Source organism: Tyto alba, unplaced genomic scaffold (genome assembly GCF_018691265.1).
Source record: "Tyto alba isolate M040663 unplaced genomic scaffold, T.alba_DEE_v4.0 Super-Scaffold_14, whole genome shotgun sequence".
Taxonomy (NCBI): Eukaryota; Metazoa; Chordata; class Aves; order Strigiformes; family Tytonidae; genus Tyto; species Tyto alba.
Genome location: NW_024881276.1, coordinates 59,646,107 through 59,668,342, shown reverse-complemented (window position 1 = coordinate 59,668,342; position 22,236 = coordinate 59,646,107). Strand labels below are relative to the sequence as shown.

Here is a 22,236-nt window from a genome sequence, read left to right as displayed (position 1 = left end):
ACCCCACGCTGGAGCAGATGACTGTGCCTGAAGAAGGCCAGGATTCTGAGGGAAGCCTACGCTGGCGCAGTCTGTTGCTGGGAGGACTGCAACCTGTGGGAAGGACCCATGCTGGAACAGTTTGTGAAGAGCTGCAGCCCATGAGAAGGATTCACAGCAGAGACGGTTCATGGAGGACTGAGGAGGAGTCTTCCTCTCCCTGAGGAGGAAGGGGCGGCAGAAACAAGGGGTGATGAACTGACCGCAACCCCCATACCCTGCGCTGCTGAGGGGGAGGAGGTAGAGAAATTGGGAGCAAAGCCGAGCCTGTGAAAAAGGGAGGGGTTAGGGGGAAGGTGTGTTTAAGATGTGGTTGTATTTCTCATTGTCCTACTCTGTTTGATGGTGGTGGTCAAATTAAATTGATGTTCTTTTTCTTCCCCAGTCAGGTCTGTCTTTTCCCTGGGACCTTAATTGGTGAGTCATTCCTCCCTGTCCTTGTCTTGATTCCTCAGACTTTTGTTTTATTTTCTCCTCCCTATCCCTGAGGGGGAAGGAGTGAGTGCCTGCATGGTACTCAGCTGCCCTCTGGACTCAAACCATGACAGAATGCCACTCTTCCTTGTACTGAACAGTTTGGTGAACAATTCCACATTCAGTTTATCCAGTGCTTTTCTGATTTTGTAAACTTTGATTACATCTCCACCTCAGCCTTCTCCTCTTCACATTGAAACATCCCAGACTACTAAATTTTTCCTTCTAAAGCAGCTACTCTAAAGACAGCTACTCTATCCCCTGTAGCATTAATGCCTCTTTGTATCACCTCCAATTCACTTTACCACCTCCTCCTTGAGATGCAGACACTAAAGCTCTACCCAATATTCAAGATATGTGCACACTACGGTTTTATATAGTGACAAAATATCTTGATCAGTGAGTCAGTAGTACAAATCCAGTAACACATTTTCTGTTACCTACAAGGATTTTTATTTCCCCATAGTATTATGGAGAGAGGCAATCTATCCAGTAAATTCAATGAAATTAAATGAAACAGAAAAAAGACATCTCATCTTTCTGTCAATCTGTCAAATGATTTTCAGTTGTTTTCTGTTGTGTTAGGTAGCATTTATTGTGCCATCACAAGGAAGACCTTTGTCAAAGAAGCACCACTTTTTACACAATTTTCATGAAAAAGAGTAGGACTGTCAGACAGGTCTTTTGCTTTTTCCCTTTATTTTTTTTTTTTAAAAAAAAGGATTTTTTTTTTTTTTTTTTAAATACAGCTATGACTCTAGAAAATAGAAGTGTCTAGAGTTCCAATGAATTAAGGTTATTCTGTGTATAGTTAACCCAGTAAAAAACTTAGTTTGTTCTGTATTTTAAAATCTGACAACAGAAGTACCCTCTAGAGCTATAACATACTTTAGGAATGCCCCACCTTCCCAAAAGAGAACAGATAATAAATAAATAAGCTTAGCTCAGCTCCAGTGAAGACATCAGTTTCTCAGCAGTGCCCTCTTTCCCAAATACCCCAGTATAAAGATACTACAAAACACAGAAAACCAGAATTACATCTCCAATGAACAAAACTCACAGCCAGTCACAGTTCCTGAACTGTATGTCAGACCAACCTCCAATAATGTCACAATCTTTGGTAACTCTGAAAAACAGCTATCTAATCCATTAAATCCTTTATGTCAACTCCAGCTACATTTGTGTCCTGAAAGAACAGTATGTTTTCAATATAAACATTATTTTCTCAGGAAATATTTATTGCAGCTTGGCTGAAAATATTTAGAGGACTAAGTCTTGTAAGTCCTCTATTTATTGTTTCCCTTACAAAGCCAACTATTTCCCTATTAGCACTTTTCACAAAAAAGCTTAATCGGATCTATATAGCGACACCCCCTCTCCCGCTTTTTAGAAAGCCCAAATCATATTCTTTACTTTTCTCGGCAAATACATCAAGTTCCTCTCTTTTTTCCTGCTCCATGCTCTTACCCACTTTAACAGAGTTTTCTTTCCTAATCTGTTACGAGTCTGTAAAAACCATCAACATTTCTCAAAGGGTCGAGATGGTCATCTCTGCCATTACCAGCGACACATTTCCTCCTTCAATTTCCATTGCTTTAAGCATCCCCCACAACCTGGCTTACTAATCACTAATCAAAGAGTTATTTCCAGAACAACGACTTACATTCCTTTTTTGCAGTCCAACAAGCCTGAGTCTGCATAGTCAGATTCCGTTTATTTTTTTAAAATCACACTTATTTAACAGAGGTGACCACTTCCAAATGATAATGAGCAGTTATCCAGAAGGCACAAACATCTCTATTTCTTCACCTGGCTGAGTGCCCTGCCCCGTTCCTCCTTCTTTACAGGCAAATAGCTTCTTAATTCACTTGTGCAGCCATTTGACATTATTAAAATCAGATCACAATTTACACTTAGATCATCTCTGGGGCATTATATGCCGAAGTACAACCTCAGGGCTTCTCCCTGCAGATCTATTACTTTGTCATTGATCCTAGCTATTCCCTACCAAGTTATTGCTGCTATTCCCTGGCCACAGACACAGTTGATGATATATAAATGGAAAACCAATAGCTGCTTTTAGTCCAAGTAATTCTAGATGACTTTTCATGCTGAGACATATAGCTGAAGAGGACAGCAAGCAATGAGATTCAAGAACAATGACAGAGGGAGAGGCATGGATACTGTGAGCAGATCTGAAAGCAGGCAAATCAGCAACATTGGAACCCAGCTTTCTGAGGCTTATTATACCAAGTTGTGTGTTGGCGACTGAAGTGGCTTCCTGCAAAAAGAGCTGCAGTGTTTCATTTTCAAGATGGATTTCCTGAAGTTGCAATGTAGCCCTTCTCTGTAAGGGACTGGAAATTTGCTGCGTATCTGTTACGTGAAAACAGCAATGTAACCTCATTAAGGGCTAAGTTTTAAATGGGCAATAAATTTCCAAGATTTTATTTTGACAGTGTAGAAGACAAATGGGTCTGTGGAGGTAATTTAGATAGCTGTGTACTAAAATAAATCTGAACAGAGGAGGGAAAGTGTCCTAAATTTAAAAAGAAATTAAACTTTTTTTAAAGATTTTTCTATCTTCTAAAAGTACCAGTTAGTGCTTCCAAAAAATCCAGGAGGCCTTTTTGAAGAAAGTGCTGCTCACATTTATTTTTCTTGAATAAGAGGTGACATTTTATGAATGCCTAGGTTTGCAAGCAATACGTTCAAGATACTTGATAATGCATCTCTGTATTATACAGCTGGAGAGAATAGTGGAGCCATAAACAAGACAAAATAGACTGCCTTTGAATCAAATGCACACAGCAACTGAACACCCAGTGAGATACATTTATGACAGAAAACTGACATGGTATCCCAAATTCCTGTTCAAAGAAATAATTCAGTTGTGGGTGGCATAAGTTCATGGTTACAAAGGCAACATCTGATTTAAAGGACATGTTAAGCCATGTATTGAACTGGGGGGTGATTATCTAGCTATCATTGGTAAATTTGTCAGTATTTACAGCTTTCACTATTACTTTTAAACATTTTAATAACTAATCTTTATTTATATTTGGCTAAAACTTACAGAAATAAGATCTGCCTCTCCTTTCCAAAGAGCCTGACCAAGAATATCCCTACTGGAATGAGGTTATACTGGTTACAAACCCAGATAGAGAACAGTAACTTGGCCAAGGCACCCTTTTCCCTCCCTTTATTCATTACGAATTAACTTATTTTCAGAAACATTCTACTAGTCTAATCCATAATACTGTTTGTGTAATTAGTTTGGTGCGTCCAGAAGACTGGTGGAGAGAGGAGCATGTAACAGCTACATAATTGTATGAAATAAGCCAGGTAAATTAAGGAAGAAAGAAAAAAAAAAAAATCCTACTGAACCATGACTTATCTTCCCAGTGAGGTCTAGTTATACCTAGCCCTGTCCTACGGGGGAGAAAACAGAGGGATGAGAGAAGCAGAATAATCTTCTAAAGTAAACAGTCACATACTTCCTCTTATGACAGGAAGTTTTCAATGAACCATGCTAAATTAATGTACTTTAATGAATTTATAAGCTATGATGCAATGGAAGCTTTTAAGCCCCTCAGAAAATTGGACAAGAAATAGCATGAATCCATTCAAACTCAGCCCACAAAACAAAGCAGCTGGATATTTCTGGAAAATAATAGCAGTGAAACAGTTAGTACACACATTCAAATTGTCGTATGTTGGCTTTTGGAGTTAAGGCTAAGACAAATTGGCAAATTCCCACCTCCCAGAGTTACTGTTTCAATTTGCTTGCACACTGCAAGAATACTGCCTCTGATTATACTCAGAAGATAAATCACCATCCAGAAGGCTGAAAACTGCAATTTTCCGCCCAGAAACTGAACATTACGTTGTCCAGAAACTCACAGGACTCTTCAGAGAAGTGTTAGCGCAGCATATCAACCACTGCCTGCTGAATCAACTCTGCTGGAATTTTAGTTTCTCTTGGGACATTTAGCATGTGTCTACTACGATAGGTGGGTGGACAGGAAGAACAGCCTGCGACCACATAAAAGCAACAGCAGTTTCTAAAATTGTTTTGACTGTGAAGCAGATGAGATACAAGATGGTTATGGGCAAGAACTGAAAAGTGTACTCTACCCACCAGGAATCAGAGAAAATGGGTTATACCATATAAGCGTACCATGTGTGCAGATTGCTTACTGTCTTCCTTATTTCCCACCCCCCCACACACCCCCCCACTGTAGTCCTTTTTGTTTTTAATAAAACATTCTAAGTTTTATGAAAGATGACTGGTACAGCTTTTACCAGTTATGGTACAATTTAAGGAATAATATTTGCTCTTTCTTCTGGTATTCTCAGGATATGTTGTATAAGTCATTATTCTGTTATTTCTTTTTTATGCCTCGTAGGCAAAGGCAGCCACTTAAAGCGTATCTTGACATTATTTGCTCTAAGAGCAAAGAGGGTTTCATATATCTTGCAGCTGTGTTCCAAATAAAAAATATATGATTTTTAAATACACATTTATTTTTATTCTTACAGAAACTGTCACTCTTCTACGACTTGTCTTACTACTTAAGAAAATATAATTAAACAAGCTGTAATGAAAGAGCTTCTCTCACTGGGAGGCCATTCTAGTGGCCAACACGTTCCACAATTGTGTTTTCCTAGATACTCTAATTAAATGTGCTTGTTTATAATCCTTCACAGACAATGTGGTTCCAAACACTATCCTAAATATTCATCATCATCTTTCTTCTAAATACTTTAAAGTTATCACCACTTGTTCTCTGTAGCCACTACTTCCCTAAACTGGAGCTCAAGTTTGTATATAGTAATATAAGTGTGGGAGATAATTGGTGAACTGCTATGTATGGAGACCAAATATACAGGCCAGCCATTAACTTATTGTTTATATAGGTTATAAAAAGCTGTAATGTACAAATGGTAGATTCTGAAGCATAGAAAACAAGTTTTCATCAAACTAGCACTTTCCATTTATAGGTAACTTAGCTGTATACCTGGTATGTAAGAACAGAAGCCATATACCCTCTAAGTAATACAATAATAATCAGTCTAAGCAAAATTCCTCTCACTTTTATTTTACTTGCAAGGCAAAGGCATCACTGAAATCAGTTCTGGGACTCCACGACAACTTCACTAAACGTATCCTGATCGTAGCAGCATCTTTTGGATCTAGTGTAAACATGAGAGGTATCTGTTCTCATCACACTTTTTCCCAGCAGTCAATTTGTGATTAATAGCATTGAGTCTTTCGTCTTTTACTTGTATTGGAAAGGATGATAAAATGTGGGAAAGCTCTGAAGGCAGGTATTTCAGATAGCTCTGGATTAGAGATTTGATCTGCATAAACCCTGCTATAAATAAAAGCCTACCGACAGTGAAACCCTTACCAAATGCACATATCTTGAGAAACAAAGTATCAATATTTTTTTTTTCATATGGCAAATATATTCCTGAGAAAGAACATAAACAGCAACAGAAAAGAAATACAGAAAGAGTAATGCAAACAAATAAACAAAAAAAATCCCACCTCTTCAGCAATTCTAGACCATTCCTGCTCAGGTTAATTCAGAGGCAGCAAGAGGACACAGCAGCATTTATAACAGTGACTGAACGAGCAATTCCCTTAATAGGGCTTACCATTACTAGCATAAGTTTTCAATGCAAGAATTTCATTCTGCTATTACTGCTACAGAATCAGAGTGCTACCAGTCATTAGTTGTAGCTGGTTTTGGTGATTAAAACCAAAAGTTCCTATTTCATAATAATTTCGTTATATAACATTTGTTTTAAAAAAATGTTAGAAGCAACTGCAGTAGCACTTCCGTGATCTACAGATCTGGTAATTTTCAAGACAGAACTCAATACAGCAATAACTGTAGAATGTTAATCTACTGAGAACTCTGTCATTTATCATTTTGATCTGGTACTGAAAAGAGAAATCTACTTTGCCCATAACCAAATACCTAAACCAGTTCTCTGCAGCTGAATTTTCACTGCTTTCCTGATGATCTCTGAAAGTACAGCCTATTTCAGTATACAATCGATTTTGGTAACTTTGCTTTACAACCCAGCTAAATGTTTGTAAACAAATTTGTGACTTTTTAGACCACCCACCCTTGGAGACTGCTACAGTGGCTGAAAATGAGAGGCCAGCTCCTTTTCTGAAAACTGAGCAATTACCGATCCAAAAATCAAGCAATAAACTTTCTTGATTAGCAATAGCTGCAATCCATTTTACACCTTTGTTTTTAGGAACAATCATCTCGATATTATGACATTCCATAACGTATTATTTCATTATCATACTAAAACAATAATCACATTAGTACGGTTCCTGTCTCCTTTCCTCACATCAAGAGCTACACGTAGATATTCCTTTTAATTGCTTCCAGAGAAACATCTGGTCCTGCCAATGCAATTGTAACAGACTGTAGTGCATCTCTGGGTATACCTGACCACTACATACAGCTCGAATAAGCTTGTTTTCGGGAACTCAACAAACCACTTTAGCTTGAACCATTACTGAAACAGTCTGGATTCACAGACAATTGTAATAGTCCTCCTTCTGCTTGCAGTGTGACAATGAGCTTTCAAAAATGTACTAGAATCAGCCACTTCTGAAAGCTGTATTGATACACATGTGGTAAGTTTTAGTAAGAATATAGTTCAAGACATCAGACACTGCCCACAGAAAGCAAATACTTTATGGTTTAGATCAAATAAGAACAACAGCCAGACAAGAACTATCTGGACAGATATGGACACCTAGAAAAATTAAGATAAACCATAGTCTATTTAAGAGAGGCCAGCCTAACCACCATTACATAAACCAGAATCATCTCTGGTGGAAACTTTTGTTTGACAAAGCCGATCATTATTCATGTCTAACTATCTAAAATTTTCACTGGTTGTTGACCATATTGGTTCTGTAGAAGCATCACTTCCAGTCCTGTGCTCCAATCATTTCCTGAGTCTGATACTTTCTCTTTGGGTACTCAAAGACTGAAGCTCTCCATTATTATATTGTAAAAGATACAACATGTTTTCTGTGTCTGACTGCAATATAAGTTCCTCACTGATAATCGGTTGGTTTAAAGGGAAGTCTGCAAGTTGGCTTTAGCAAGATCTGGAACAGCAGTGATTTAGCTTTTAGATTCATAAGAACATAAGAAAAGCAGCACTCGAATAGATCAAACATCCATCTCTGACAGCAACCAACAGGAAAGAGCATAAGTACAGAAAAGCATAGACACTCTCCCAATCATGGTTGCAGCACTTCCTGCAGAGGTGGCACCTCAGGTATATAACAGTTCCCAACAGATTTTTCAGATTAATTTGTCGAGTTCTTTTCTGAATTCATAAACATTTCAGCATGCACTGTATCTTGTGCTAAGGAGTTCTGTACGCTAATTGTAAGCTTCATTAAATGCAGCATTGTTTTGCTCATGCTGAATCTACCAGGTGTTGACTTATTTTGATACTTGTTAGTTCACGTTCTTCAGTGGATAAAACAGTTGTTCCCTACCTATTTTCTCCATTTCACTTGCAGTTTTATAAACTTTTACTTTAGTCCCCTCTAACTATAACCTGCAAATCATCACTCTTCTAGGCTGAAGAATCCTCTCTCCATGTATCTAGTCACTGACCCTGTGTTGTAACTGAACTGTTCAGCTGCTTGAAAACAAGAAAAAAAAAAACTTCAGACTGGTTTTTACTGCATCGTTGGCTTGTAACTCACCTAGAGATTATTTATGTTAATGTCAGCCTCAATGTGAATGAAGTTAAGTCAGAGCAGAGCCAAAATAAAACCCAAGCTGGTAACTTATTTAAAAGGATAAACAGATTTGAACCAAGGATAAATTATCTCCACTAGAATTCTGAGCTAATCTATTTAGATTGTTTTTTTAATACAAAGAGAAGCAGGAAGTGTATCTGTCTTCAGCATTTCAATATCCACCGGGGATATGGAGCTATGATTGTCATTTGCAGTTTGACAACCACAGGAAAGTCTCCCTGGAAAGAACCGTGGTCAAAGGAGGAATATAATACCATGGTTTAATCTCACACTGTTAAAATTCAGACCCTGTACACATCAGCTTTGCAGTTCTGTTGCAAGCTGGACATCCATTTAAAGACATCTTCACAAGAGCACAAGCTATGAAACTAAGTTGTGTTCCAGGAAAATGCAGCATGCCATTGACTAGGCTGACATATGCCAAGTAGGAAGGTAAACCCAGTACCCTCTGGGGTGGTCAAGAGAAGAAGCAAATATTTCACATATGAATTATCAGATCAGGTGGAAAAAGGTGCATATGAAAAGCAGGTTACAGCAAAGAAGGGAAAAAAAAAAATCCCAGAGATGAAGTAACTCCCTGGTGATCATGATGGAACTAACAAAATTCACCATGCCAATCACCTACTGGAGATATTATGCAGCTGGCAGATAAAGTGGTAAGAGAAGATACAAAACCATAGAAACATATTTTTTTTACTTGCCTTTATGGTTGCACAGACTGTGTTTATGCATTTATGAGTTAACCTCTTGTGACTAAAGTGAGACTTACAGAGCTAAATGAATGCTTTCCTAACAGGCCTTTTCAGTATTTTAATCATAACCCGCACAAACTCCTAGCTCTGCTTGGGAAATTGAAAATGTACCTATCCCTAAATGGACTTCTCAATCATGGTTTCAGCCACTTCAAAACAGCAGTAAAGGATAAGTTTGAAATCCAACACTACTAACATTTTCTAGGACCACTGACACAAAGATGATAAAGGAGTTCAGTAATGCTATGCTCATTCATTAATGCTATGCTCATTCATTAATATGGGTGGAAAGCCACTTAATAAGAAACAAATCTAACATAACAGGAACACTAACCAGTGACTGACGGAACAGGAAACACTTCTTTGGGTCAATACCACAGGCAAGGATGGCAGCAGTGGTGTCCAGTATGTTCTGGCGCAGGACAGCTGGTTCCTTGGGCATGGTGAGAGAGTGCATGTCCATAATGCTATACAGCACTGAGCTGCACTCTTCCTGCAGATTCACCCAGTTCTGAATGGCTCCAAGGTAGTTACCCAGATGAGGCGTTCCAGTTGGCTGGATACCGGAGAAAATCCGATCCATGACCATATTCTGTTACAAAGCATTGGTAAAGTTAACACATGCATTTTTTTGACAGATTCTTTTATAGTTTAAAGTCATCAATAAAGCCTCACTTATGACTGTGTCTTCTCTCCTCCTGTCAGTATATTAATGTATAAATTACCTAAGACTGCCTAAAAATAATTGCAGTAAGTTAGTCACAATACTCTAATTTTACTGCAGAGAGACTGTCAACTAGCTGTCAGACTGCATATGCAAACAAACAGCTATAAACAAAATCAATGAAAACTAGATCTCAGAAACCAAGTGGTACATTCTTTCATCCTTCTTTGCGCTGAAGCTGTTTCTCTAGTACATTATCCACTCTGATACAGAAACTCAGGATCACAGTGTAGAGAAATTCAAACATTTTTGTTGTTAACATATGCAATATCCCAGTAGATTGTCATCTTCACTCCCATGAATGCTGAAGCCTTATTTTTCTAGCTGCAAAGAACATTTTGAGCGGTTCCTGAAAGAAACCTAGCCCTTGACCCAAAGGTCAAAGAATAATGAGATTATCAACGTTCTGAAACTACCCGTCATGGCAGCACTAGAGTTTCTAAAAGGGCTCTACAAAGAAAAACTGCCATAGCTCAAGATCACACCTGGAATACTGTGGATGCATCACTACCAGAAAAGCATCAACATCTGAAGAGAGTTCACAGAGAAGCAGCAAAAAATTATTAAGAAACTGAGGTTAAGATGTGAGCAGAGATAAAAAAGCTTAAAACATGTATAGCTTGGCTAAGTGACAGTTACCATCTTGGAAAGTTTATTTTCTTGCATCCCAGCCGTCCATCTGACCATTTTCTCAGAGCCCCAAGCTGTCAACATATGATCAATTACCTCCCCGACCTTTCCAAAGAATTCCACCATATTCAGAAGTAACTCAGCAATGTTTTATTTGAAAATGTTTGTTACATGCCAAGTCATAAGAGCATGCAAGACTGCTTGACTTATAAATGTGGGTCCCAACAACCTCAGCAGGGAGTCCCAGTCACAAAGCTGCACAATACAAACCCTCCGACTCCGTTGTGTGGTAGGAACATCAACTTCATTATGCCTCTGGCTGCATGATTTTTTTCCTGCTAAATTTTATAAGCAACATCTATAACAAAGTAGAGAGAACTTATTTACCGATGTAGTCTGTTTTCATTTCTGTGTATGGGGGGGGGGGAAGTCATACAGCTATGAAACCACACAAAATGGCAGCAAAAGTCAAGAGCAAGTACTATTATTTCAACTATTAAAAAAAGGACTTCGAATTGACTTAATTCATTTTGACTCAGCCTTGAGAAAAATTAATGAGAAAGTGTTTCCAAGTGGAATAGGACTTTTTTTTTTTTTTTTTTTTTTTTTAACATGATCTATACTTCAGGAAAGCCTAGTCCATTTCCTTCAAAATTTGCTGAAAAATTTTCTTTGCTTTCAAAATTAGCCTGTTTTTCAGATCAAAGCAATTTTCTTATCTAATGTTTTAAGTGTTTGTACTGACAGGTAAGAGCAGGTTTGGGCTAGCAGCCATGCTAATTTCTCCCTGCTCACATCAATGCCTACATATTTAAGTCCAGGTGTTAACCTCCTCACCCCATCCCAAATATCTTTGTGACTTCTAGTATATTCTTGAGCCAGTTTCCAAGTGCTCTTGGAGAATATCCAGCACAGGAGCTGCAAGGTAGTCACGGCAATGAAAAGCTCACCGTTTCTTCCAACTGCAATTCTAACTTCCAGTTCTTGTGCTCCAGTCCTTGACCACCTATGCCTCTTTTTTCCGTTACACAAAAATAGAATTATGCTACTCAGTTCCTTGTTTGTCATTTGATCCCTTGTTTCCCTAGGAACCTACATCAGAGCATTTATCACCACTCACAGAACACTCCCTCCTCCCACTAAGCTACTACCTGGCCCGAGGACTGCAGCCAGCTTCTTGTTAACACTGAGAAGGGCCAGATGCTTACCTAGAGAAGGAGACATACAGCATCCCAACATACATAAATTAAATGAAGTCTTGTAGAAACTTGGGAACTCAGGATTCACTAGGCTTCAGAGCTGTACTTCTATTACTAAGGGCACAGAGCAAGCTGCTAGGTAATGAAACAGGTACTTTACAGGTATAACATCTGTCTTTTACTTCCCATGTTCCTGATCTTCACCAAGAGAATAAGAACTCAAGAAGAAAACTTATCCCTAAATCCATAAACAGATGATCACTATGATGGTGTTCTGCCCCTACAGGCATCCCAGAACAGTGGGTTGTTTGTCAGAGCACATTTCCTATCCTCATCTCCCTGTCTCCCCTCACTCAGTTCAAATCCTGATGCTCTTTCCCAGAATTATCTCTCCCGACAGTGCTGGCCTGCTTTCCAGTGCTCATTTATATGCCTGTTTAACCACACTCTTCTACACAGGCTATAGCTTCTTAAAACCCTGCTCTCCATTTTATTATCAGACAGTTTCATCCCTCCTGTGTTCCTGTATTCTTTTCTTCCTTCACTTCTGTTTTCCACCCCTTGCTTTCCAGAAGAGCTCTTGCATGGTGTATCAAGACAGTAGGATGCACAGAGAATGTCATGTGGTAAGGAAGCTATTACTGCCTCGGCTCCAGTGACTTTATATAAAATATGTTTCCTACCTGAACTGTTAGAATAGCTAAGAAACTTCATAATGTTCTAGAAATCCACTATGAACACACATCAAATAAAGCATGTTAGGATGATCATGCTAAACCATGGTGCAGAAACTTGCTCGTCTTTCAACTACAGTTTAGACAAAGATAGCATCACCTGAAATGTCTCCTGATGTTATTGCTTCCTTTCCCTGGGACCCTGAAGCTAGTGCTACTTCAGAGCAGAAACAGCTTTATCCCTTGAGGTAACTGTCTGCTATACCAGAAAGCAGGAATCTCTGTGCAGTCAGCACAGATCAGCTCATGCCAACTTCTTGACCCAAAACAAGCTGGCACCCTGAGCCTGTGGAGAACAGTTCTGTCTCCAGACCTTGCCGCACAGACTCTATTCCCTTGCAGCCACAATCCCTGCTTCATACGCTTCCCATGACATGTTTGTTATCTACCTTTTCCCCTTCCCAGATCACCGCCTTGTTTGTAGATTATGTCACTATGAAAATTTTGCCAATACATCCAACATGATGTCCCCTAGTTTGAGCATAATATACTCAAATACATGGTACGAATGCAATAGTGACATTTAAACAGGCAGTTTGAGAATGTTTTTCAGCAAGAAAATACAAGACATCAGTGTTTCAACACAAACTGTACATTCAAATTTTGTACTAACTCCAAATATTTGAAGGGTAACAATGAGCAAATTAAAGATAGGTTTATCGTAATACTACATAAGTTAGCATCTGGCAACACACTACATGTTGGAAAGAAAACACCCAAGTATCATATAAAACGGACACAGTTTCATAAAGAGAGAACAAAGTTCTCTGTCTATCCAGGAAAGAGAATACCTGTGAAATCAAACATGGCACCTTTAATAGTACTTTCATGTTCAAATGGTAAACAACTACTTATAAAATGTTTGTTCAGCATACGGACAATAATTATCAAGCTAAACATGAGACACAAAGAGCAGCAGTGTTATACTGAGGCTAGGCTCAGCAACTACTTGACATAAAGTATGGAATTTGTAGAAACAAGTAAACCCAATAATGAAAGCTCGGCTAGGCTGGACCTGGGTAAAAGACTAGCAAATACATTACAAAGAACAAACCCACATGGGCTCCCAGCTGAGGGACCAGTTGACTAGAAGTCTTTCATCTTTAACTCCTTTGATTCCAGTCAACATAAAGCACGAGATGTTATAGCTAATAGGGTGGTATGAAATATTGCATTGTGTTAGCAGAAGTCTATATTTAAAAAAAAGCCTCCCCAAAACACCCTTAAATGAATCTTGGATTTCTAGCACTAAAAATATACAGAGAACATTGCTCCTTTGGAAAGAGTTTATGTTCCCTGTTTGTTCATTCCGTGAGAAGCAGCGGGCAGCATAGCAGCGTGGCAGGGGAGTTCTGCCTGGTACCATGAAATCATGGGGCTGGAATGCACTTCAATGGAGATGTTAGGTCAGGGGATGGGAGCTGTGTGCTCAAAAGTACTGGAGTTGGAAAAGGATAAAAACAAAAGGAGTGAAGACTTCCCAATGGAGCAGAGTGAAAGCCACAAGACATGCAGCTCCAGCCCACAGGCACTCACTCATTCAGACATCTGTAGTAAGCACAGTGTGAGCCTGCTGTTCATATGTTTAACTCTGTGTGGTGTGTGCACCTACACCAGTAGTGCTGCATGTTAATCTTCACTCCTGTAGTATCTGACATGTCTATTATTTGTTTTCTCTCAATAAGACTTCTGCATGGCAATTCCAAACACCACTGTGCATTTCTCAGTAGCGTTTCTAAATGAAGTTTGGCCCAAAACGTATTAAGATTCCGGTGTTTTCTTACCTCCTTTTTCATGATGAGATAACTGCTGCTTCTAATACTGAAAAACTGTCAACATCCAAATGCTCTCAAATAATCAGGAGTAAGGGTTACATTCTTGTCCCAGAGCAGGACGTCTGAAGTCTGACCCCGACACCTGACAGTATGGCCATATCCATTTTCAATGCAAAAGAGTATATTGGAAAATATGATAGCTTCCAAAATCCAATTCTGCTTTCTTGGAGCAAAGCAGAGCTTTTCTCAGTATGTCACACTTGTAGTAAGGAGAGCTACAATTGTCAAAGCCTCAATTCAGCAGTTGAAAACACACTCATTCCCTGTTCATGAGACAAATGTGCTAGAACTGCAGAACACACCAAAGTTGCTAGACTTAAGGAAAAGATCCTCACAGATCAAACCACCCCACGTCACTAGCCAATTCTTAGTATCCTAAACCTTTCATGTTTAGCTTTATGAATTCTGTGAGGGTTGAATATGAATTTAGCTGTTGAATACATATATTTGCCTGGCACAGTCAGCAGAAAACTGTTTCTCAAATATGTGGTAAAATCAGTCATAATGCAGTTCTTCCACAAAGGAGTTACACAAATAAAATCATGTGAAAGCATTCACAGGACTCAAGTTTTCAGAGCCTCTCTTCTTTATAAATCCACATAAATATTGCCATCATACACTTGAGATGACAGCAGACAAGCTACAGTTATAAGGAAACTTTATGTCTACACACTCATCTCTTCATAGGTTTTAAAAATGGAAAAAGCTGTCACCCATTCAAGGAGGTAGGAGAAAGCTGCCAATAGACAGACAATTCTTAGGATTGCTTTATACTTTTAATTTGTTATAGGAGAACATTTATACAATCACATAAAAGTACACATAAAATTTTGGCTGGTTAGAGTCCAGTTTAGACCTATAATTTAACACAACAGACCACAAAATGATAACATTAATCCTGCCCTAGAAGTACAGAGGAAGTACATCCCAACTTCTGTCTACCCAGTGATGAGGGAGATGGACATTTACATTTTCAAGACCTCCAACAGCCACATATAGTGATACAAAAATCAAATCCCAAAGAGTCTTTCGTTAATTGTATCCTCTGAGTAACTGAAGGACAAAGCTTCAGGCTGATTAATTTATTTGGACTCCATTCATAAATCTATCCCAGCAAGCTAACTGATGGGAGATAGGCTTATGCCTCTATCTATAATGTATCTAATAAATATTTTCATATTTAAATTAAAGACTTGCTCACAAGATCACATTTAGGCTGAAACACAAACAAGAGATTTCAGACAAAACCCCCACACTGTTACAGGAAATTATGATAGAATTACAATAGCAGCTGCAACAGAAATCATCCCACAACCCGATGGTGGTTACTATTCACATGCTATAGCATTTAGCCGCTCTGCTTTATTTTAACAGCTATTTAGTTGAGGCAGAACAGGTGAAGAACCAAGCGAGATCCGCAGCATCACAGAGCTAATTCTAAACACAGGTGGTGGGCACAATGGAGAGAGCAGGAAGTCGACAGGAGAATCACTGCTGACATCTAAGACAGGAAAGATTGATGGCTTCCCTCTCTAGTTTTCCCCACTGTGTAGGCACGCGGGGGGTGGGGGAAAGGGACGGAGAAGCTGCTGTGCTGGCGACATAACACACCACACAGCCTCCACAGCACCAGCACTGATTAATGAGACTGGAACAACTCAGGAAACAGCAAAGGATCATTCACAGACTTTGCTCTTCTTGTTATAATTTTATCCGTGGCAGTTCATTTCACCCCAGTTGTCCCAAACTGAAGCAAGTTCAAATTTGCCAGAGGAAAAGAAAACGTGAAAGTCAAAGGTAAGAAAGAGCAGCATTAAGCAAACACAGACATGAGTAAAACACACAAATTGGAAAATTTGAAATTTCAAACATGAAGATCCTCCCAACAGGGATCAGAAAGGGAATTTAAAAAATCCCAGAACACAGAAACTTGTCTCAACCTCAAAGACACAATTCTTTGGCTGACAGAAGTCACCGACTACTACATCTTTTGCATACGTCTGTGATTTTTTTTTTTTTAATTTCCCTCATTAATACTTTGCAACTTCAAAGCTTTCATTGCTAAAATGATATGCTCATCACTTAATATTGGCTTAGCAAAACCTGTCTTCAGACAGCTATTAAGCACCAAAATTAAGGGAAACCAGACGAGTCAGATTTTACCAGCTAAAGCATAAATTTTAAAGGCTAACTGGGACAATTTAAGTGTTAATGTTATTAGAGACAGAAAAAATTTGTAGGAAAAGGCAAACTTCGAAGCAGTATATGTACTGCAGACTTTGTTCCGTTTATTGCTTTTTAAGCAATTACCTCTCCACAAACTTGCTGTAGAAACCTTTAAAACATGTTTATGTTGATCTGGTGATTCAATACATCAAATTCATTTGGTACAAATGCTATTTCATCATGCTTAATTCTTAAAATTAGGGATTAAGGATCTAACATTACATTAGAAAGAAACGCATTTAGACCAGAGCAAGTTTTCAGATAAATAGCTTCTGAGAAAGGATTAACTTGTTGCCCAGAAACTGAACTAAAGTAAGATTTAAACAGTACCCCCTATTTAAATGTCAAATGCATTTATATTTAAACTTAAGTACGATTTTAATATTTATATTTAAAATGAGAAACACATTTAGAAGAGGAACATTTACAGCACATACTAACCCCACCCCATAAATTTAACTCTGCCCTCTAGGCCTAGCAAAAGAATACAGTATAAACTGCATTTGGGTTAGGCTGCCCTCTCATGCTGCCTTGTTAAAGATGACTAAGCAAATGGATCCTTTAATGTGGTACGCTGCGTCCCACAAATGTATTTTCTCATTTGCCTTTATGAGCTCCACGTGCCACTCAATGTGCTAGCGACAGCTGCACTGACAGATGCAAGGCTTATCTACAGCAGGTTGCTGCAGTTCACCCCGCCACACACGAGAAGGTACCTCCGGACCCGAGGCAACCACGGACCCTTCCCTCTCGCGCCGAGTGAAACAGGTTATACAAACTCTGACTAGGGAACTTTTCAGCAGCCAGCAGTCAACAAAACAGAAGAGCTGGCTGAAGTACTCTGCAGAAGGCCTAGGACAAGAAGCGGTGATAACATTTGACAGTGGGAAGGGTTTGTGCACAGCTGGTGAAGAAACCAAGCACTGGGCCTGCATGCAGCCAGGGGCAGTCACCAATCTTATTCTAAACCATGATGTCTTCCTTAGCAAGGACACAGCCACACAGTGTTATTTTCTTGTGCTGTGCTCCCTGCAGTTCTCCACATCAGCTGGAAGGACAGTATATTATGGCTTCTCTTCAAAGCTGAGGCATACCCCAAAGAGGCACAGTTATAGAGCAGGTCCAGTGCATGCTGACACATGCACTACTTCTGCATCTCCTGGTTTTCAAAGACATATACAAAACTGCAATTAATGGTCTCAGATGGTGCAAAACAGGCAGCAGTCTATCAGCCTTAACCCTGCATCAACTATTCTCAATTAATTTACTTCCCTTTTTTAAGTTAAGGCAATAAAGCTTCTCCGATCAAACTGCCTAACTACAGACATTAACTGCAGGCCTTACGAGCTCATTTCACTCAAACTCAGTGAAAGGGTAAGGGCTTAATAACACTGTGTTTTTACAACTATCACACAAGTAAGGTGCTAAGATATAAACCAAATTAGTGCCTCACTGACAGGAGGCTGCAGCAGGAGCTAAGCATGCTGAGCTATCAGCAGGAACATTCTGGCCAGCTAGGCAAGGCATGAGGGTCAGGCCGGTTCAGTATATGCTGCTTCCAAATCCTTTAGATGACACACACAGTGTTTGAAGCTGAAAATTTGATAGTTACAGTACTGTAGGCATTGCTTGGAGAAGGTGGCACAAGGGAAAATGAGAAGGAGCAGAGACATGGGCTTACTACACTGTAGAGAACACCGCTAAGACACAAATCCAAAGAAAAACTAGTTTACTGTTCATTGAACAATGTGGCTGAACCAGCAGCAACCAGGCAATTAAAATGTGAGGGCACAGATGCCTTTTGGAAACAGCTCTTCAAAGTACCCACCAGGTCTACCTCCTTCCTGATCCAGCTGCAGCCCCCTGAGCCAGCAGAAAACACAATGGTGCAGAGAACCTCATGCTCCACTCTGGGACCTCACCTAACCAGAGCTACTCTGTAAAAGTGAGCTCAACTTCAGTTCTTGGAAAATACAGGAATAAAGAACTTAGAAGAAATTACAGCTATAAACAGCAGACAGCAGCATTTCTCAAGAACCAGTGATGTCAGATCACTCTAATAACCTTCTAAACACAACAGATACTAGAATGGAGAAGAAGTATTAAAGGTTATATCCTGATTTTCATTAAGTTTTGGTATTATCTCAGTTTCCCACAAGCTAGAGAAATAGCATCTAGAATATAATATATGTTGCAGGTGGAACTGGACAGAAAAAAAAAAACAAAATGGCACTTATTGATGGCTTACAATGGTTGTGGAAAGATAAAACAAAGTTTTACAGGATTTTCTCTTGGGTCCAGTATTATTTAATGTTTTAATATCTTCACGAGCAATCTTGATTATGAAATAAAGATTATTCATTAAATCTGCAGATGACACAAAGGTGGAAGGATGATGAGGGTTCAAAATGATATTGACAAAGCGAATAAATGGTCTTAAAAAACAGGATGCTATTTAGCAGGCAAAAGTACAGGGATCTGTACAAGAAGGACTACTCAACTTCAACTGCACAAACACAGGAAGGAGAACAGCTGTCCAGGCAGCAACTGCAGAACAGGATCTGGTGTTTGTAACACTTTAGAAGGTGAGTATGATCAATCATGCTGCTGCAAAACCACCACTTTTATAAAATACAGCAAAAGTTGCACAGGAATATACGAATATGATTAAAAACCTGAAGACACAAAACAATTTACTCATCCTACTCAGGATGAAGATGGCCTCAAGCTGGAGCACCAGCATGTGTCTTAGGTCCTGTGTTTCAAAACAGTGTTAGAAAGAGGCCATAGAAGTACAATCAAGTCCAATGAGAGACCTCAGAAATATGACTGCGGAGGAAAGCCTGAAAGAACTGAAGTTTAGTCCAGTGGAAGGAAGACTACAGAGAGGCAAGGTCTTAAATATGCCTTAAATATGTAGTTTTCTACATATGACTTTTGGGACCATGGTTAATAGGGTAAGAAACAATGAGCTTAAATTGCAGTAAGAAAGATGCAGACCAGATGTAAAAAAACCTTTCCAACAAGAAGAAAAAGAAAACATTTCAGAGAGTGCTTAAAGAGGTTCTTTATTAAAACAAAACCAAAACAAAACCAAAATACCCCTAAAAAACTGAGATGTGGTGACAAAGATATAGGAGCACCTAATTTTTATTCTGGGCCAGGCGAAACACCAGGACACCACCTCTGATTGGATGTCTTCTGGTCCTTTTAGCCTATGATTTCATATAGGCATAATTAAGGTCAAGGTGCAATGACCAAAGAGGATGGAAGAGAAATTAGAATTCTAGTTAGATAAGCTAGATCTCATGGCATTTCAAGATTCAAGACTTTACCTGCATTTAACAATTTAAGAATTGAGGCCTTTCACAGGTAGCAGCTGAACACTGATATGCTTTGAAAAAACATTCCGTGTCAACAAGAGATGTGAAATACAGGTTAACATTTAACACCTGTAAACTGGTATAGACTTACATTCAGAAGTGTACACTGCTTCAACAGAATAAAACAGATAGCAACAAGTGAAGAATTAGCACTCATTTTGCTATAATACAAGCATTACTGTCAAAATGTAAATAAAAGTATATTGTATTTCTAAATTATAAATATAGGTTATTTCAGATATGAAATGTTGATCTACTTATAAGTTAATAGATGGAACCATTTTAAGTACCAAAACCATCACAATCTTAAAGCAAAACAAAAAGCTAAAGAATGTCCCCATAACTAAATACTTCCCTCCCAGGGAAACTGAAGAAGTTTTACGTTTTTGATCACAGTAGTATCCAAATCTCTTAAAAACATCTGATCTCTCTTACTCTTTCTCTGACCTCTAGCTGAAAGAGAGTTTATTATATTTTTTTTTATATATTTTCTTCAAGTGGGGATTCTGCTTGCTACCAAGATTGCCCTATGGGATATAAACAAAGACTATCAACTTACATCTAGAAGGATGTTTTTTAAAAAATATTTTTTGTTTAGAATTACTATGCTTCTTCAGAATACTGTCCTAGAACCTCAAAGAGTAGTTCGTTTCCTCTCTGTTATTTTATTTGGCAATTTCCTGTAGCAAGGAAATGTTGGCTTCATTTCACATTGGGCCAAAATTAACACAGCTGTTCAAAAACTTTCACCTTGTGGTCACTGCCTGAAATTCATTTCAGGTGAAAATGAAAGTTTTAAACCCCACTTGATGGCTATTGAGAGGCCTTAGGATGTGGAAGTCTCAGTAAATTCTCTAATGGTGCACACATGCACAAAGAAAATACTACAACTGTTCCTCTTTGTCTATTCTGAAGACAATTCTATCAGTTTAAGTATTTTAGACATTATCATCATACTTGCATCAGAGATTTCTACAGAATTTTAAAAACTTTTTCTGAAGACAGACGATTCTCACAGAAAACATTTAAGATGTTATTATGAGAGCAGGTTTGTCCTGAAATCACCAAATTGGGCTGTTTCCACAGAAAGGACTGTCGTGGTTTGAGCCTGGTCGGCAGCCAACCCCCGCAGCTGGTCACCCAGCCTTCCCCCTCCCCACCTGGGAATGGGGGAGGGGATTAGAGGGGTGAAGGGAGACTTGCAGGCTGAGATAGGAACAGCTTAATAATGGTAATAAAATGAGAACAATAACAGAAAAAAATACAAATGGGCAATGCACAATGTAATTGCTCACCACCCGCTGACCAATCCCCAGCCCGTTCCCGGCCAGCGACCCCGAAATACCAAGATCCCGCAATTGCAATCCCAGAAGCGAGAGAGAGAGCGAGCGAGCCCCTTCCCCACCACCCCTCCTCTACATAGTGACCATGACGTGCCATGATATGGAATATTTCACTGGCCAGTTTGGGTCTGGTGCTCGGGCCGTGCTCCCTCCCTGCTCCCTGTGCCCTTGCGCACGGGCAGCACATGGGGAGTCGGAGAGTCCTTGAAATCTCAGCAGCAGCTGAAAACATCAGTGTGCTATCAGCATTCTTCTTATACCAAACCCAGAGCTAAATCCAAAACACAGCACTATTCTAGTTCCCCAAAAGGAACATTAACTCTATTTCAGCCCAAACCAGGACAAGGACAAAAAACGGATGAGGGAGACAGAGAGGTTCATTTGTGCTCGGGTCTTGCCCTCCAAGAGGATGTAACCAAGGCATGTTCCTGTGTCCAGGAGCACAGAAGCTCATCTGGATGCCCTAGTTTAGATATAAGCACTGACCCTAAAAAGTAAATGGTCAATAAAATCCAAGGTTGAGTTGAAGATGGGATGAGTGTAGTGTTTGTATTTCCACTAAACAAGCAGACTGAATTTGCAGCTGATGAAGTTTTCTGCATACAGAACAAATTATTTGCTTACATGAGAGGAAGTTCTTGTAGGAGTATTATCTAATGTGCTCCAGCATCTTCAGTCACTTGCACAATAAAATGCTGCTTAAAAAAGTCTGCCCCTTGGTCACTAACATCTAAGGAATGTAAAAACAAAAGCAGTACAGGTAAGGATTTGTAGCAGTACAGTTAAGGGTTATCATGTTTGAGACCTAAAGCCTGTAGAAATTTAGATAACGTTACCTCTGAGCCTTGAATGGCCATAGCACATGACATCCAAATCACAGCAAACTGTAATCACAGTTCCGCTTATTACACACGTTGAGCACAGAAACATTAAACGAAAAATTCCCTAGTTCACACGTGACACTCGCTGCTTTGTTATAAAGCTGAGATCTCCCTTGCTAATTTACCTGTATTAGGCAAACCAGCCTCTGGGAAACCAGGCAAATCACTGACTCTCAATTTTTCTTGCTAATACT

General features: G+C 39.2%; 1 protein-coding gene across 2 annotated transcripts in view; it reads right to left on the bottom strand.

The window, feature by feature from the left end:
- The window catches only part of WARS2 (tryptophanyl tRNA synthetase 2, mitochondrial), a 50,051-nt gene that overhangs the window by 18,776 nt on the left and 9,039 nt on the right, over positions 1-22,236 (bottom strand). The window contains exon 2 of one of the 2 annotated variants that reach the window (XM_042788789.1): positions 9,422-9,679. The exons of the other annotated variant lie outside the window; for it this stretch is intronic. Coding sequence (XP_042644723.1) covers positions 9,422-9,679 — 258 coding nt within the window. The remainder of the gene's footprint in view (positions 1-9,421; positions 9,680-22,236) is intronic. 2 annotated transcript variants of the gene reach the window in all.